General features: G+C 41.6%; 2 protein-coding genes across 6 annotated transcripts in view; one reads left to right on the forward strand and one right to left on the reverse strand.

Moving 5' to 3' along the window:
• LOC131471017 (intermembrane lipid transfer protein VPS13B-like) overlaps positions 1-2,067 on the forward strand; it is a 309,917-nt gene extending 307,850 nt beyond the window's left edge. For all 4 annotated transcript variants that reach the window (XM_058647216.1, XM_058647213.1, XM_058647215.1 and 1 more), the window contains exon 68: positions 1,227-2,067. In XM_058647216.1, the coding sequence (XP_058503199.1) occupies positions 1,227-1,475 (249 nt within the window). In that variant the 3' untranslated portion in view covers positions 1,476-2,067. The remainder of the gene's footprint in view (positions 1-1,226) is intronic.
• Positions 2,068-2,386: 319 nt separating this feature from the next.
• LOC131471018 (regulator of G-protein signaling 22) lies at positions 2,387-17,404 on the reverse strand. 2 transcript variants are annotated; one of them, XM_058647217.1, is made up of 24 exons: positions 17,323-17,404; positions 16,579-16,904; positions 16,470-16,498; positions 16,319-16,381; positions 16,061-16,240; positions 15,476-15,561; positions 15,016-15,110; positions 13,599-14,328; positions 13,299-13,460; positions 12,948-13,122; positions 11,824-11,925; positions 11,618-11,719; positions 10,288-10,482; positions 9,451-9,540; positions 8,935-9,092; positions 8,220-8,382; positions 6,495-6,659; positions 5,141-5,212; positions 4,345-4,500; positions 4,044-4,223; positions 3,489-3,683; positions 3,302-3,412; positions 3,057-3,153; positions 2,387-2,513 (listed from the first exon to the last, which is right to left on the reverse strand). In XM_058647217.1, the coding sequence occupies exons 2-24, from the start codon at positions 16,610-16,612 to the stop codon at positions 2,407-2,409; spliced, it is 3,447 nt and encodes a 1,148-aa protein (XP_058503200.1). In that variant the 5' UTR covers positions 16,613-16,904; positions 17,323-17,404; the 3' UTR covers positions 2,387-2,406. The 2 variants fall into 2 exon arrangements, with proteins under 2 accessions (XP_058503200.1, XP_058503201.1); XM_058647218.1 differs by lacking the exon at positions 17,323-17,404 and having other exon boundaries at positions 16,579-16,955.
• Positions 17,405-17,440: the final 36 nt, after the last annotated feature.

A 17,440-nucleotide genomic window follows, 5' to 3' on the forward strand; every position in this document is an offset into this window, starting at 1 on the left:
TATGTCGTCCAAAATGTGACAAAAAAGTCATACTATAGCATGTCGTCCAACTTTTGACAAAAAAGTCATACTATAGCATGTCGTCCAAAATGTGACAAAAAAGTCATACTATAGCATGTCGTCCAAATTTTGACAAAAAAGTCATACTTTAGTATGTCGTCCAAAATGTGACAAAAAAGTCATAGGTTAGTATGTTGTCCAAATTTTGACAAAAAAGTCATAGGTTAGCATGTCGTCCAACTTTTGACAAAAAAGTCATACTATAGCATGTCGTCCAATATTTGACAAAAAAGTCATACTATAGCATGTTGTCCGGATTTTGACAAAAAAATCATACTATAGCATGTCGTCCAAATTTTGACAAAGAAATCATACCATAGCATGTCGTCCAAATTTTGTCAAAAAAGTCATAGGTTTGTATGTCGTCCAAATTTTGACAAAAAAATCATACTATAGCATGTCGTTCAAATTTTAACAAAAAAGTCATACTATAGCATGTCGTCCAAATTTTGACAAAAAAGTCGTGGGTTAGTATGTTGTCCAAAATTTGAAAAAAAAGTCATACTATTGCATGTTGTCCAAAATGTGACAAAAAAGTCATACTATAGCATGTCGTCCAAAATGTTACAAAAAAGTCATACTATAGCATGTCGTCCAAAATGTTACAAAAAAGTCATACTATAGCATGTCGTCCAACTTTTGACAAAAAAGTCATACGTTAGCATGTCGTAGAGCACATTATTATTTGTTGATTAAGATTTTGAACTTATAGTTATTTACTTACATTCCTGAACAGTGAAACTGAATCAGTTTCAGTGGTCGAATGTTACGCTTGTTTAATTTCTGACTTCTCAGAGAAGTGAGTTGGCTTAAATGTCGTGAATTCAGTTTATTTTTTGCGGTCTAATAAATTTGTTGAGCACTGTATATAATTAAAATAAAAATAAATGACAGGTTCAGAGAGTGTAGACAGTCACCAGGAATCGTTCTGACAAACAATCTTCTTCCATGTCAGTAAAACAGCTCCTTTCACCAACTTAACTGTCTGGGTCGAAGGTTAAATTAGATGGTGTAGTGTTTGGTTGCCCTGGCAACCTGCTTTTTTTTTTTTTAATGCAGCAGTCAATCAGGTTGTTCTTGATTACACATGAATGGACACCACCTGCAGCAGAACTAACACAGTTATGCACAGTTCTAGCAGTAATCATGTGCGTGTCGTCCCTCAGGGAGACGGCGTTCGTGAGCGTTTGTCGGAGCAGCAGTACCGGCGGCTGGTGGATTACGTGACCAGGGCCTCCCAGTTCCTTTCCCCCTCCGCCTTGTGTCTCCAGCTGCAGCCACCGGTGACGCTTGCTGAGCCGCCGCCCTCTGTCACCAAGTCTTACCGCTACCTGGTGGATCCAGCTTTCTCCAAGGTGTTTGTCAGCAAGTTCAACATGGTAAAGAATAAAGCCCTGCGCATTGGATTCCACTGACACCTGAGAGTTATTTAAGATCAGACATTTGTTTCTACTTAAACTAAGCCTTAAACAAAGTGGGGGGGTGCACTTTTTTTTATATATATAGAAAAACAATTTATGCAAAATAAAGTTAAAATATATATATTTAACTGTATGTCCACATTATTCTTCTAAATTAATTGCCTTTTGAAATATATTTTTACTAATGCAACAGGAAGACTGTAAATCTGTTTTAATCACAGCAACTCTTAAGTTAAGACTGTTTAACTTAAATGAACTCTATAAAGTCAGATTTGTGTCAATGTGAATGAAACCTCTGCAGTGTTGCAGATAGAAAAGAACGTTTCAGTCTGTAAAGCTCCTGCTGTTTACCGTCTCCTTCAGCTACTGTTAAGTGCAATAGTAACAAAGAGAAAAAAAGGTGGTGGACACTAAAGCAACCAGCTGTCAACCAAAATGTTTTTATTAATGATGTAACATACTTGTTTAAACAATGTTCTGTTTAAGTTAACATTGTTGCCAACATGTTACTGTTGCACTACTGAGTCCTATGTAAAAAGTCTAATGATGCCTTCGATGTTTATAAATGGATATTAAGACAATAAAAAAGAAAAATGAGAATAATGTGAAAGTCATTGTGTACAAGGTCAGCTTCATTTGTCTTCATGTCAGTGGAAGCAGTCGTCACACAGAAGCTGTGAAACAGAAGTAAAAGTTGGTCGGTGTGTTTCTTCTACTGGGTTTGAAAAAAATATTCTTACATCACAAACCCAGCAGCTCCGTTTTCACTTGTTCTCCGATAACGGCCTCAGTCTGTGTCTCACCTCTGCCACAGGAAGTCGACGCTTACGCTTTGGTTTCACCTTGTGTGAAACCCGAACGTCTCACATCTCCTGCAGCAAACAACGGACGGCTTGTATGTTTTCAGAGGTCAAACGAGCAGCTTTCACCTCCTGTTATGCATGTTACACTGTTTACTGTCTGCTCTGGACGAGCGATGTGACCGCCTGACATCACTCTCCGCTGACCTCGCGCTGTAGAAAGACGAGTCGTCTGAGGGGAGACATGGAGACGTGGGTTAATAACACCAACACCCTACACGTGCTTACAGGCCTTCGCTATGGAACACTCATGACCTCCATCTGTGTTTCTAACGCGATTTCTCCTCCGTACCTTCCCATTAAAACATGATTTGCACTTCGCTTCATTACCCATCGTCCTCATTTATCACAGACTGGAACTAAGTCCTGCGCGAGCACCACGCCTCATTTACATGTCCACACAGTGTGGATTCTGACTAACTTCTGCACAGAACATTGACACTTAATGGACAGGCTGAAGTGGCTGCTTTGGCTGGAGGTACACATAATGAGACAGGTCTAAAATGTGAAGGGGATGGGGGTCCGTTTTAAAAATGCTTTGGCTTCAAATATCTAGTAATATCACAGACGTGGAAAGTTTGCTCAAATTTTAGCGTGGGAACGGCTAAGTGTCATTTTGGTGTTTCCTTAGTTCACTACTTACTCGACAGCGAGAGAGAGAGAAGTGCTGGACATGGGAATTTCACTAAACCTTGAGAGCAACAAGTGTACGTACCTGAGATTGTGGAGAAAGAGGTTTCTGGTGGAGTCTTACTCAGCTGCACCTCCTCTTGCTTCAGAGCTGCCACATACTTGGAGTAGGACCACGAAAGCTGAGGAAAAATGTCCACAAATGTAGTCAACTGTAATGTGATTAGAAAAGTCAGAGGACAGTGAAATGACGAGGCCCTGTTTGGACGTGATGCTGTCAGCTTTTTTCACACATTACATTAACAGGAAGAATAACCGTGTGCTCCTCACCGGCTGTTTGGGCGCCATCAGCTGTTTGCTCCACGTCTTCCAGTCACTTTTGGCTTCTCCCGTGTCCGAGTCACTGCCTGAGTTGTCAGATTCTTGTTTCTCCCACTCTTCCTGCACAAAAGACGCCAGGTAACACCGAGTTTACACACAACAGATTTTAACTGTACGTTAACCACGTTGTCCTCACATGGGCTTTTCTCCTCCTCTCCTCCTCTTCCTCCTCCTGTTCCTCCTCCTCCTCTTTTCTCCTTTGTCGTCGTAATCTGTTTTTGTGTTTGGCCCGCTTCGCCTGCAGTAGAGGAAGGAGCTGCTCCTCTCGGACAGTTTTGCTCAACTCTTGGAATTTGGGCCAAAACTTGAGTAGTTCATTGAACACTGACAGCTGTGGGAGAACAACACAGAAAACAAGGACACGCAGGTTTGCACAAATATTCCTCTTAGCCCAAAACTTAACCAGTTCCTCAGAAATCAGGTATCAGAAGACGGGAGCTTTGCAGCTGCGGCTCTGGGTGTGAGGACATCGGTTCTCACAGCGGAACTGTTCAGACAGAGAGTCTGGCTCCTGTGTAACGTCACACACAACAAGGTGTAGGTCTCAGAGATAGGATGCATCATCTACCTCATTAGGAACAGGGTTTGGTCTCCCTGAGGTCTACTGGTCCTGACAAGGTCAGTGGTTATGCCAGAAAATACCCCAGAGAGGTAACAAATACAAGAACACACACACACACACATACACAACCTGTGCTTCTCTGAAGATGTAAGGGCCGATCTCATGGCGTTTCTCCAGAATGTACTGGGCCTGTTCAGGACTAATGTCTATGCGCAGCTTGGGGTTCATGGATGAGTTGATAAAACAGCTGATGATGGTGGTGATCTTCTGCTGGATGGTGGTTTCTTCACTGTGAGAATGAGAAAGGTCCTTCATGCAGGACGAGAGGTCACAGAGAATACGTTAAAACAAAGGTACAGTACGTGATTAGTCCCCCCCCTGCTCCTGAAATGACTTGTTAAAAAGATCCAAACCAACTGTAAAGTTTTACTTTATATCTCTGGACCTCCAACCAAAAGAGCAGGTCATTTTCCAGGAAGTCTCCCTTCAGGGACACGTAGTGCTGGAACTGTGTACAAGTGACGGGGTTGAGTAAGAACTGTCGAAACTGGAGAATCTCTTTGGAGGAACTCATCCAGCTGTCGACCTGCAGGAGGACAACAAAGACGACACTGTGAGCCGTTTGCCAGAAGACATGGCAAAGTTTATAAGAAGGAATTAATTATTCTTCAATAAATCTCTCCGTTAATTCAAAGAATGTCTGTCAGTCAAATAACTGTCACTTTACAGGCTCCTTCCTCCTCACCTAAAGACATACACAAGGCCCGAGATGCGGGTACTGCACTTATTATAAAAATGAGAAAAAACATTGAGAGAAAAGTGAGGCCGGACATCCGCAGATCTGTGATCTCTGACCTACAATCTTAGCTCAAAGAAAACTTGCTCTCTGCCAATAATGAGATAATAATCGTAAAGATGAGAGTCACAACCATGCAGGAAAACTCCTTCCTGTAATCATGAGAAATGCTCATGTTTAATATCTAACATCTACTGTAGCAGCCTGCAGAGCTGACTGTGAGGCGAAGGTTCGTAATGCTGATGCTTTAATCTCATTTATCCTGGATCCAATTTGGGAAAAACCAACCACAGGGCCAAAATTGGTATTTGACAAAGCCAGTGCATGAAGCCAAGTCATGAACTAAATCGCACACATGCTTTCAGGGCAGGAAATGCCTTATTTATCTCCTTTCACAATATCCAGCTTCCCTGTGAGGATTTCTCCTTACCTTCCAGTGTTTTCTCCTCCTCCTGCTTCGACGGGGGACGTACTGAGAGCGCTTGCCTGTTGATGATCGGAGCTGCCACACACAGAAACACACACACACACACACACAAGGTCCAAAGTCAGAGATTGGATTAAGACAGACACTGAAAACCTCTCTCTGTTCGACACAAACTGACAGTAACTGAAGCTCGCTCTGCTTTTTTACCCTTAACCTGTGATCTCACTCCTCCACTCTGCTGTCAGAGAGATCTTTACCTCTCTGGTGTCATGTTTATCTCACCGTCCCAACCACCTCTGTCCTCCTCTGTCCTCCTCTTCACCACCTTTTCCACTTAGCTCATCATGCAGAGTGTAATGCTAAACTGCTTCTACCTCTCATTTCTTAATGACAAGAACAAATATGGCCAACGTGAAAACAGAGCAGCAGATTGTGCGGCGCTTGTGTTGACACTTGAGGAGGGAACCTGAGAGAGAGGCAGTGTTCAGTGGTTTCTCACATAGCAGAGCTGCAGCTGCTAATGTGTGTCTGACTTATTATCTGTGTTCACTCTCAGGGTCAATACACACACTAACATCAATGCTAACGAGAGCATTTACTGTAACTACAGCTTATACAAGGCAGTTCTTCTACTTTTATGTTACATTTTCAGCCATTTGTCAGTTTGTTTGTCCAGTTAACATCAGTGTGAATTTAAAAAAAAGAGAAAATAATCTGTTTTTTGACAGACAGACAGACAGACAGACAGACAGACAACCATAGCCAAAAACATAACCTCTTAAGTGGAGGTAACCACTAGGGGCGGCTCAATACCACAGTTTTTAGAGTCTACCAGTACTGATATCAGTCGTTTTTCCTGGTCTTTTTAACAACCAAGTTAAGATCACATTTGTGCTGATGCATTTATCACCTGTCCAAAATATGATACTCCAACTGTGTAACAAATATTCTGCTCCTATAAAGAAGAAATTTTAAGTTTTCCTTTCTCTGGTATCTGATCCAGTGAGAGTATTGTATCGGCTCATCACCAGTGATCACATCTAGGGCTGCAACTAACGATTATTTTCATAACTGATTAATCTGTCCATTACTTTCTCGGTTTGTCAAGTCTGTAAAATGTCAGAAAAAGTTGACCGTGTATGAAAATATTCACATTAAGAAGCTGAAAAATCTGAAAACTTGTTTTAATAATTCCAAAAAACACACTCTGATAATCAGCGATTAACTGATTATCACAAAGCTGCAGCCCTAATTACATCATACAGTAAATTAACAGGCAAACTCTCCATGACTGGAGCTGCCAGTTAACTGTTACAGCCAAATTCTATGAAGACAGTGATCGTGTTAAAATGTCTACCTGTGGTTTTTGTCTCTGTCGCTCTACGAACTCTCCTGTGGACAGAAACTTGGGCAGCCATGTTTTCTCAAGGTGATTCTTGACAATGTCCTGGATTTCTGCGATGACGAGGTCTGAGAGACACTCAGGCTTCAGATTGTCCATTCCACCTACCATATGAAAAATCTACAGAGAGAGAGAGAGAGACAGCAAACAAGGACAGTGAACGTCTCAGCAGATACACATGGTTGCATTTTTGTTCACATGAATTGTCACAGATTTGTGTGTAAGGCTGAGGAGCATACATGTCGACATTTTCTATAAAACCACATGAGGGACATAAGAGTTGTTGAATGAACTCAGTAAAAACTGCCCACAGTGGGAAACTGGGCAGAAAACTGCCCTCCTCCTCCCTGATTCCTGCTGTTCTCTTCATCTTCTATGTCTGCTTTCTATCCTCATACATTGCTCTGGTCTCCTTTCCCCTTCTTCTTTTTCCTTCATATTTTTTCGCTCATTTCATTCTGCGCGCACACACACTCGCACGTATGCCCACACTCAGTCGTACGCAGGCCTCACAAATGAGAAGCAGTCGTGCCACTGGAGCGAGACTCGGCAGATGAAAGGAGGCCAATCTCTGACTGATGATGGAATGATTGAAAGAGTGAAGGGTCAAAGCAGTAAAGCTGTCAGTCTCTACACTCACACTCACGCAGACGACAACCAACGCTGAGACGCAAGAGCAGCAGCCAAAACACAGAAGCAGCAGAGCAGCTGCACAGGTACAGTCATTTTACAGGGTATTCATGAGAGAAGGATAATAAATGCCAAATGCCGTACGGCAGAGATGACTCCTTCTGAAGCTATATTTATACTCTGTTCCTGGGCACTTTTAGTAATTGTAGCCCAACACAACTTGACTTGAAAAGTCACAAGAAGTTTTAAATGCATTCCAAGGGAAAAAAAAAGGTGTCTCCATGGCAACCACATATTATCCTTCTGTCATCCCTATATATCCTTCTAACATACTACAGTGTCAGTGAAGCGGCACCTGACTTCATCTGAAGTGTCTGTTTGACATCTTGTAACGTTTTCATCACTTTTTAAAAAAAATAAAAATAAATTGAGACACTGACTAATAATTGCTGTTAGCAGCCATCTGTGGTGACAGATTAAAATGACTATTTCATGTACCGTCTACTTTACACACTGTGTCCTCTTACTGTGACCCCACAATCAAGAACCCCAGTCTCAAGACTATACATGTCAGTAGATTCCAAACCTACTGTCACTGTAACTGCAGCTGATCTTCCCCCATTCTCCCTCCATCTGAAATCACACTCCACCCCCCTCTTCCCTCTCATTTTAATTCTAACCATGTCTTCTCATCTCCCCCGTCCTCCAGCGACAGCCTGCTGTCAGAACTGTCAGCATGGAGCAAGCAGGGGGCCAGAGTTGGGAAACTGTCTGACCTCTGTTCATCACATGTGATTGTTGAGACTCAGCTGGAGCTCAAATCACATCTAAAGGACTGTCATGTCATTGGTACCATGTGTCCTTCCCCTCTGTCTCTAAAAATGCAACTTGACACTCGAAGAGAAGAGAAAAGAAGAGCAGAGGGCAATAATGAAACATTGCAGATGCAAGACCAACAAATCTCTCTCTTCACTGCAGTGTTTTTAACCTTTTCACTAAAAGGGAAACTGAATGAACATCTTGTGTTTTTAAATTGTATCCCTCACATACCTCGTCCTGTTGTTCTGTTGAGGCAGGGCTTTCAGGGCCAAAGAAATACTTCCTGTTGAGGTATTTGGCTGCGATGTGGGACGACCTCTCTCGATTGACAGTCTTGTCCTTTGGACGAGTCCTCTTGTACCGCTCCAGATCCAGCCAACATGTCAGGTGAACACTGTGCAGAAACGTGTTAATGTTATTGTATATAGTGTGTGTTCATTTATTTCTTTTCACACTTTGGTGATTTTTTGTTGCCGTTAATATTCGGTCTTTGTTTGGATTCACAAACAGACACGATGTTAACATTTTTCCACAGATTTCCATTCAAATAAAGTGCTTTTGGGAACCAGCAGAGTTGCCCCCTGGTGGCCACTCACTATATTATTGCCTCCTGATTAGCTTCACCCACTAAACCGGTCGGTAGAGGTGATATGTGTTAATTCTGTTAAGATGCTGAAATATTAGTTTGTTTGTTTTTAGACTTAAAACAAATCACTTCCTGTGTGCAGCAGTGTCACTGGGCAACACGAGATGTAAACACAGCCTTACTGAGAAACACAGAGAGAGTCAGATGGAGCTGATAATCAGCAACGTGTAAACTCATTTGACAATGGTTTGAATGTACCATTACATTTACAAATTAGGCAACTTTTAAATGTTAAATATTTAGTGTGAGTGTTGGTGGGGAGACATGTTGTAAGTGTGGAGTGTGCGTCGCACAGCCTACCTGGCGTCTTGATCATCGAGGAAAGACATAAAGTGCCCAATCTCATGGCGGAGACGAAGCAAGGACGCCAGACCATAACCTTGGTAATTTGGAGATACTTTGGACCAGGAGTCGGACAAGTCATCCTTTGAGTGGTTGGCAGAAGCAGCAGAATTGCACTGTTGCAACACAACAGGAGAACAGAGTCAACAAGAGAATAAAAAGGAAAATAAATCTGGTGCGACTTAAAACTGTCAACTGATTTTTCCACATCCTAACGTGGCAAATAAGGCCTCATATACGAGTCACAAACTGGATATTATTCCTAGTCATTAAAAAGGTACAGTATCGATCCGTTTATTACATGTTAGCCTATCAGCATAAGAGCAACAGTTCTGCATCTCCTAATCGTTCATTTTTCTGGTGATCCAGCTTTAAGTCCAGGCCCATCAGCAGCACAAAGCCATTTTACATGTTTATTTGTGGTTAACTGAGACACATTTATAGTGACATAGACATATACAGTAACTGACTGACCTGTTTAAGACGCTCGGATTCCTTCAACATACTCTGCAGCTCCCTGTACTCCTGACTGTCCACCGTGTGCACCCGCTCATGCATACGCACCTGCACAGACACAAAGCCAGTTCGAGCTGCAGTCGCCAAGATTATTTATTTTATCGCCTTATAACAACCGACGTATAAAATAAATCAGGCATAAAAATGCGGGTCTTGTCTACAAAAAAATGCACAAAATGGCCTCCACCCCTCCACAAAGATTTTGTGAGCATAAGAACAAACCCACATCCTCGAGGAGACTGCAATGTTCCATTTAGAAAAACTGCTTTTTTAGTCAATCAGTGTTTTTCTATCAGAGGAACACCAGCCCAACAATTATTAGAGAGCTCAACACTTAGCAGTCGTTTAGCTGCCAGTTGAAACAGTGTGGCTCATTGACAAGCAAACCTGCCAGCACTGAAACTGACTCCTCCGGCTGTCAATAAACTCTGTGTTCTCGTAACCTAGTGTACTCGTCTATTGCCCACTGTGTTATGGTCGACTGTAGCTCACGGAAATTTTAATGGTGTATGCATGTTTTATACTTGCTCTGAATCCATTGGTTTAGATTTTGTTGCTCTATTCTATGAGTGTGTTGGAGCAAGGAAACATCTATAACATGCAGGACAGTGGGTCCCCAGGATCAGGATTGAGAAACACTGATCTAATTGGTGCCTGGTTGTAGAGAACGTCTGTGAATGGTGAGGACCCGAATTACAAATCTTGCAGCTTCATCGCAGGATTTCACATTCATATTATGGTTGATGTTACTAAACAGAATGGAAGTGAATGAAGCTGTGACTGTGCCGTGTTCACCTGCTGGAAGGACTCTTTGTCCCTGCTGACCAACAACATCCACGGCTGCAGCAGAATGTCCAGTATGTGCTCCTCAGCTTTGTCAAACAGCTCCTCATAAGCAGGTATCAGTCGCTCATACACCTCCTTTCTGATCTCCTCGTCCACGCCGACACTCCTCTTAGCAGAAGTGGACAGATATGTGGAGTATAGGAGCTGGAGAGGAGAGGAGAGTAATGTCAGCACCTCAGAGCACCTCTCACAACCGCAGTCACTTTCATCATCACCATTGTTCAGCGCTCTCATTCTCTGCATTCACTCATTGCTCACCACGGCTGCCATCACACCACATAAACATCGGTCTTTAACCCCGTTGGCTACAACCCCGTGGAAAGATCATGTCAGTATCATTCCTCTGGCAAAACAAAGGTTAACTGAAGGAAAATAGATTTTGTGCTGTGAGGTATTCTGGACCATACCACTCTGTTTTCCTCTCCTGGTCCAGCTGTAACCAGACTGAGCGGTTCTGGCTGACTACACTGGCGCAAACCCTGGGGGGGATCTGACTCACTTGTTTTTATGGGGTTTAAATCTTTTTGCTTAGTGAGGGGTAAAGAGGGTAGAAAGAATCACTGGGGAGAACAGGAGTGGCGACGGAGCATGTAGTAAAAAGGCAGGTGTGTAGGAGCGCGGGTGCAAAAGGAGGGTAACAAAGTTTTTTTTGGTTACTTTTAAGGCCATTGTTCTGTGCAACATGAATTTATTGTGATTCATGATGTTTCCAGGTTTCTTTTCTAAAATGTGCCTTTCTAAAAAAGCTCTGGATATTGTTTTCCTTGGTATTAATCATCATAATCTGAGTTTTAAATTGGCAATAACTTATTTTCCACAAAAACATGATTTCACATGAACGTGCCTCTTTTTTATTACTCGAAATTAGTTTGACATTGTTCAGTTGGCTTTAGCGAGACTTCAGGAAACTTTAAAATATCATTAAATCACGAACAGTTTATCATCTGAAGTAATGCACTTTGATTATTTTTGGCTAAATAAACATGACGTTATTATAAAAAGGAGTAGCCCGGACTCCGCTTTCGATTGGAGACGACGTCATAGCAAACACACTCAAAACAGAAAACACATAAAGATATATTTAAAAAATAAAAAATAAAAATAAAAACAGTGATTTGTAGTGAAAAAATAGACATTTATAAAACCGGGAAAATTCTTTTATTTACATGTTTTATTGCTTGTGCTCACTGGACGCAAGGCTGGTGAGTGTAAAACATCACCTCATTGCATGACCTTAACATTTGATACCGTGTGTGTGTGTGTGTGTGTGTGTACTGACCTGGGCCTGTCTCCGTACTCTGTAGGGGTCCAGACCATCCTGGTAGAAAAGTTCATGGTAGTGCTGCAGGTCAGTCCAGAAGTAAACTGCATTCTCCCACAGCTGCGGCAGGACAAACAATCAAACAGTGACTCCCTCTGTTGTAACTGCGACGCTCCACATTGTGATTTCTAAACATATCGACCCTCCTGATGTTGTCGTTGTACCTGGTTTTGCGATTGTTCACAAAAGTGTGTGAAGTAGGAGCCAGCGCGTGAGTCCACACAGAGAGCCTGCAACATGTTCTCCAGTCTTTTCTCTTCCAGTATCTGATGACGTACAGCACAGTCAACAACAGGACAAGTTTTTACAATTGTGCTTTGGTCACATTTAGTTTGAAGTTGAATAATGCATACAAAATTTAAATATAGAGCCTTAGGTTTAATTTGAGTGGGGTTAACGTCTGCTAAAGACCTTTGACTTCGACCATTTAAACACATAACACTGAAAAACTGAATTAGGTCCACATGAAGTTAAACAAATCATCATGTGTAAAATCCTTCTGATGTCTGCAGATGTTGACTGATGATTCTCTCTCACAGCTTCACTGCAGCCTCCTACAGTTCCTGCTCATTGTGAGGTCATTTTGTTGGTTTACGGTTTACGGCTTTTAGTCGTTATTAGCTCGGACTGCTGAGTCTGCATTTCCAACTATTGTTTTCCTGTTTTCTGTATTATTCTTGGCTGACTGTGGTCTTCAGCTGTGTCTACATGCTTTGTCCAATATGTTTGAAATATTCACCCCCCCCACCCCCCATACTCAAAATTAATAGAGACACACACTGTGCTTGTCTGCCTTTAATATGTATGTGAGTTGCCATGGCAACAACGGGTAAGGAATTTCATATGCCTTTCTTCTTTGCAGTGCAGATTGAGAGCAGCAGCGTGAGGACTCATTATGACCGGTTGCATTTTTCGGCTGGAAAAGCACTTTTTCTAGTTAACTGAGAATGTTGAGCTCCTGTGCAACAAATGCTTGAAGATCAAAGGCTTATGATGGTCGGTGTTGTACAGCTGTGGGCCGTCCAGAGAACATTTTAGCCCTGATGTTCTTTCTTCTTTTCATCAAAACTGCACATCAGGTGACCACGTTGTTTGATGTTTTTATATTGTTTTTCTGTGTTTTACGGTGTACCAAAATATTTTGACAAACTAAATCTCCAACATTCTAAACCTTCTTCCATCTTGTTCTCTTTACATTGCTGTAAACCCACTCAAATTCAACATTTACATGATTTACTCAGCACCTCTGAGTAAAATCTTGTGCTGAAGTTCCACACACTCCTCCTACCTGTGTAGGGTCAGTTGTGGAGGACTGGGGCACAGAGGCGTCAGGGTGGGAAAAGGATTCAGTCAAGGAATCACTCTGAGGCCGTCTGTCTTGTAAAGGGCAATTCCACCACTCTGTCCACAGATCGTCATCATGGTCATCCTGAACTTCCTGAGACCTCCAGAACCGCGGAGCCCTGTGGGGAAGACGAGAGAGAAATATTAATTAATTGTCTCGCTTTAAAATGGTCTGTGTAAATTGTTAGTGTAATTACTGTACATGTATTATATTCAGCTAATGCAGGACACATTCTCAGTTATTGCCTCATTCTATTTCTACAAATAGTGACATAATAGGAAGCCAAGTATTCACCAATAGTAGAGCAGGGCCTCAGTGAGGCAGGGCTGGACTAAACGCAGATTCTCTTCTGACCAGCAGGGGGAGGTAATCAGCCCCAGTCTAGAGAGCAGCTCTGTGTTCAGGCTGCTGTGACTGCTGCTCAGCAGGTATCGACACCTCATCAGGACCAAGTACCTGAAACAAAATACCACATTACATCACAGTTCCAACTTGTATTTCCATTTGATTGTTTGAGGATTGTATCTTATGTTTTAGTAGTTGTATGACAACAAACCATGGTTGTTAAAAGTTATTAAAAGGATTGATGTTCACCTGTTCTTCCGTTCTCCGTGCTGCAGAGCTTTCAGTTTTTCTATGTCCATCCAGAGACTAAGCAGCTTTTCTCCTGGTGTTCCTTGTAAAAACTCCTTGAACTCATCCAATCCTGGTTTATTGTCATGGCAACAGGTACCAGGGCAACATATATCACAGACATTTTCTTGATCGGTATCCCAACACCTCTCCTCCGTGTTCTCATCCCATTCTGTGTTCTTCTCCGCTCCACTCCCCCACTTGTCTGCCTCAACTTCCTCTCTGTTCCTCTTCAGTCTTTCTTTACATTCACACCGTTTCTCTTTGCTGGTGCAGCTTGTCTGTTCTCCAGGCTTGTTGAAACAGTCAGAGATGTTTCCCTCGCTCTGATCATCCATTATGTTGAGAGCATTGTTGAGCATTTGTTTAACCTCTCTGTCAGACACGTTCTCCAGCTGCAATTCAGAGGATTCACAGCTCTGGCTCATGGACTCCTCGAGATAATGCATCTCTGAACTGCCAGCTGGTGGCTCTGTAAAGCTGACATGCAACCCCATTTGTGGGCTCTGGAGTTCCTGAGTTTCATCACGTTTATGGTTGGAGAAGGAGGAACATGGCACAGACTGAGAGGATAAGGAACGTGAGTTGTCTGCCTCAGAGCAGCTGGAGATACATCTGGAAGACTTCCTGTATTTTGTATGTTCTTTGTGGTCAGAGAGCAAATATGTAACGTTGTTCTTCGTCATCGTTTCTTTGACAGAAAGGAACAGATAAAATATTAAACATTAACTTCAAGACTGCTCTTCAGTAAGCCCATAAACAGGAAATTCATTATTAAGAAATAAAATAACTATGATGTGTCATTATAGAGATTAAGGAATCATGTTGAATTGAAATATTGGATGGCGCACCCAGGATATTAGCAAAATAAATGTTCATTTATGGACTGCAAAGTGTTTTTATGTTTTGGTTTGGTGCCATCCCTTCTAATAATGCAGTTAGTAGCACTAACATGTGGTGCCAGCAGAGTGAGCAGAGAGCAGCTACTACTGCTAAGCAGTGGAAATACTAAACAATCCCGGACCCAAAAGGCCTTGGTACTTCACTCAAAAACATCTCAATCAGAGGAGAAGGAAATTAGGAAATTTAGGGTTTACATTGGAAATGCATTAAAATGTTTCATTCGTTATCATGCTGTCATCTCCAGACACACTTTAAGTTTCAACCTCCATCTGATACTACAATTAACCAAATAGGTTAAATGTTTATAAAACAAAACAGACAGTGGTTACATAATGTTTTTGCATGAACACAGTGAGATGCCATCATTTTGGCAACTCTACCTCTGCAATTGCAGTTACTGTTTTAAACACTAAAGGTTGAAATTGTACATTTTTTTTTCATCACATTTGAATAGAGAACTCACTGGTGTGTGTACCTTGTTTTGATGAAATGTTCTCCAGGGAGTGTGAGCTGCTTTTCATTCTCTGGACACAGAGGGTTGGCTCCCACTGACACAACAACTTTGCAAGTCTGGAAAAAAACAGGAGCCAACTCTGTTATAAATCAATAAAATGAACTTGTGTGTTATTCCCCTGTCATTGCTTGCGTGTATGGGCCGCAAGTTAGCATGAGGCAGTCAGTCACCTGATCTGGACTGAGATGTGAGAAGTAGGGCAACTTTAAAGCCACACAATAGGACGGCGGAGTACGGTGAGAGGTTTACACACACAAACAGAAACATTATTTGAAACCAATTATCATAATATGATACAATTTTTATTTTACCTTTTTTTTAAAGGCCAGCTGTCTTTAAAATGTTAGTCACAGTTGCTGCAGTGCTGAAGTGATAATAGTTTGGAAAGTCACTCAAAGACACTGACAAGCACCTGCATTACCTGTATTCAGTGTAGCAGTCACTCTTAAGGAAGAAGGGCAATCTTTCCCTCATGATCCACTCAATTCCTTGCTTTACATCCAAGCACTGCAAAAGGTCACAGAGACAGATTCCTTCAGTAAATCTGCTACAACTAGAGCAGTGGTTCTCACACTTTTTAACCTGAGAAAATATTGAATTCTCGTAACACCATCATCACCAACGTTAAAATACAGTTGTACAAATAGACCGAGCAAAGTCAGCTATAGACTTTTCACAGGAAGCAGATTTATTTGCAATAAGATAATTTGCTCTTTCATCATCCTCCTCTTCCTCACATATACTTCACACACTGTTATAGTGAGATTAGATTAAGATGAGTTGACTAATTATCATTATTTTTGTTATTCGTTTAATTTTCTACACAGTGGTCAACATTTCTCGGCTCAGCTCGAATCACATGACACAGTAGACACAGTATTCCAGATTTTCCACCAGAGGAAGCTCAAGTACCGGTTTGAGAACCATGGAGCTAGAGCATGGAGTTCTGCTCCTCTTCATAACCACATTAAACGTTTGATTTTCACATGAATTATTGTGCTCTTACACAGACTGTGTACTCGTTGTCAACAGGAGTTATGGTCAGCATTGAGGGGTCACCAGTGAGGAGTTGTGATTTGCTGTGTTGAAGAACTGATCGGATTCGTCTTGAGATCGTCTCCGCTGCTCCACTCACCACCTCAAACAGTCCAGTCTCCTGGTTGTGCAGCAGAGCCTCTGAAAAGCACTGATGAAATATACAAGAGTGTAAGGATGGTTTTTGAAGTGTTGCAAATATTGTGTTCATACATTAGGACTACTTTACCGGCATGCTTAAGAAATCATTGAAGAAGTGATCCAGTATGTCATCGGACACCAGTGTGTGTTCCTGTATGAAAAACAACAAAAGAGTTTTTTGATTAAATTAATCAAAATTATGACATTATGAAAATTTGAGAGAGAAAAATTTTACTCACAAAATTATCATCTGTGAGGATTGGAAACTCTTCAAAGAAAAAGAAAAGAGTTAAGATTGGTATCAGTTGAAAACATTAATGCATTGACGTGTCTTACTTGTCCTCTTACCCTTTGAAACTGCTCCACACATGATTATGATCATTTAGTTTGTTTTGTTCTCTGGAATCCGTAATGTTACATGACTTCCTTCTTCTCCTACTCCTTGCTCTACTTCTTAGCCCATGTACCCAAAACGTACACTTGTTTCTTATGGCACTTGGCGTCCATAATGCTGCATTCTGTGCATTCCTCTAGAGTTCACTTCTTTCTGCCTTTTCTTCTATTGCTTTGATTTAAAAAAAAAAAAAAAAACACATTCCTTTCATCTTGGTGGTGTAAGCGCTTTGCCTTATAAATGAGGTTCTGCCACCAAAGGCCCAGGCTGAGAAAGTGTCCTGAAGAGAAAACAGATGAGTGCACACAAAAACTACTGTCGGGGATGAGCATAGCTTTACAACCTACTTAACCATTATAGCAAACTGACATTTCCACTTCCCCCCCCCTTGAAACTCCACAGATCAAAGAGCTCCAGGTTTGGCCACAGCACCGTCATGGTAAGATTTGTCATAAATTTTGCTTATGAAATGTGATTTTAAGATAATGTACAGTTATTAGTTTAAAGAGAAAAAAAAACCCATTAGAGTGACTCTAAGAATTTTGTATAAAACCTAAACTTGTTAGGCTTTTAAGTTTAAGATAACTGGAACCGACAGAATTGTGGCAATGAGGTGTGGCAACTCTTTAAAGAAAAATAAAAGATCAATATCAGTTTAAATGTATGAGTATAATAGCATTTCTTAGGAGTGCTCTTACCTTTTTGAAACTAGTCCACCTCAGACCGAACCCGAGGGCCAGAGTGTCAAGTCACACGGTTTGATATGGACACACTGAACCAGCAGCTCTCAGTGTAATTACAGACACATTGCACGTT

This window comes from Solea solea, chromosome 13 (genome assembly GCF_958295425.1).
Source record: "Solea solea chromosome 13, fSolSol10.1, whole genome shotgun sequence".
Taxonomy (NCBI): Eukaryota; Metazoa; Chordata; class Actinopteri; order Pleuronectiformes; family Soleidae; genus Solea; species Solea solea.

Excerpts from the sequence above, each read along its gene's own strand:
- LOC131471018 (XM_058647217.1), bottom strand. The coding sequence starts at position 16,612 with ATGATCATAATCATGTGTGGAGCAGTTTCAAAGG. Across the intron at positions 16,382-16,469 it reads TCCTCACAGATGATAATTTT|GAACACACACTGGTGTCCGA; the intron begins GTGAGTAAAATT and ends TTTTTCATACAG. Across the intron at positions 15,111-15,475 it reads GACTGCTACACTGAATACAG|ACTTGCAAAGTTGTTGTGTC; the intron begins GTAATGCAGGTG and ends GTTTTTTTCCAG.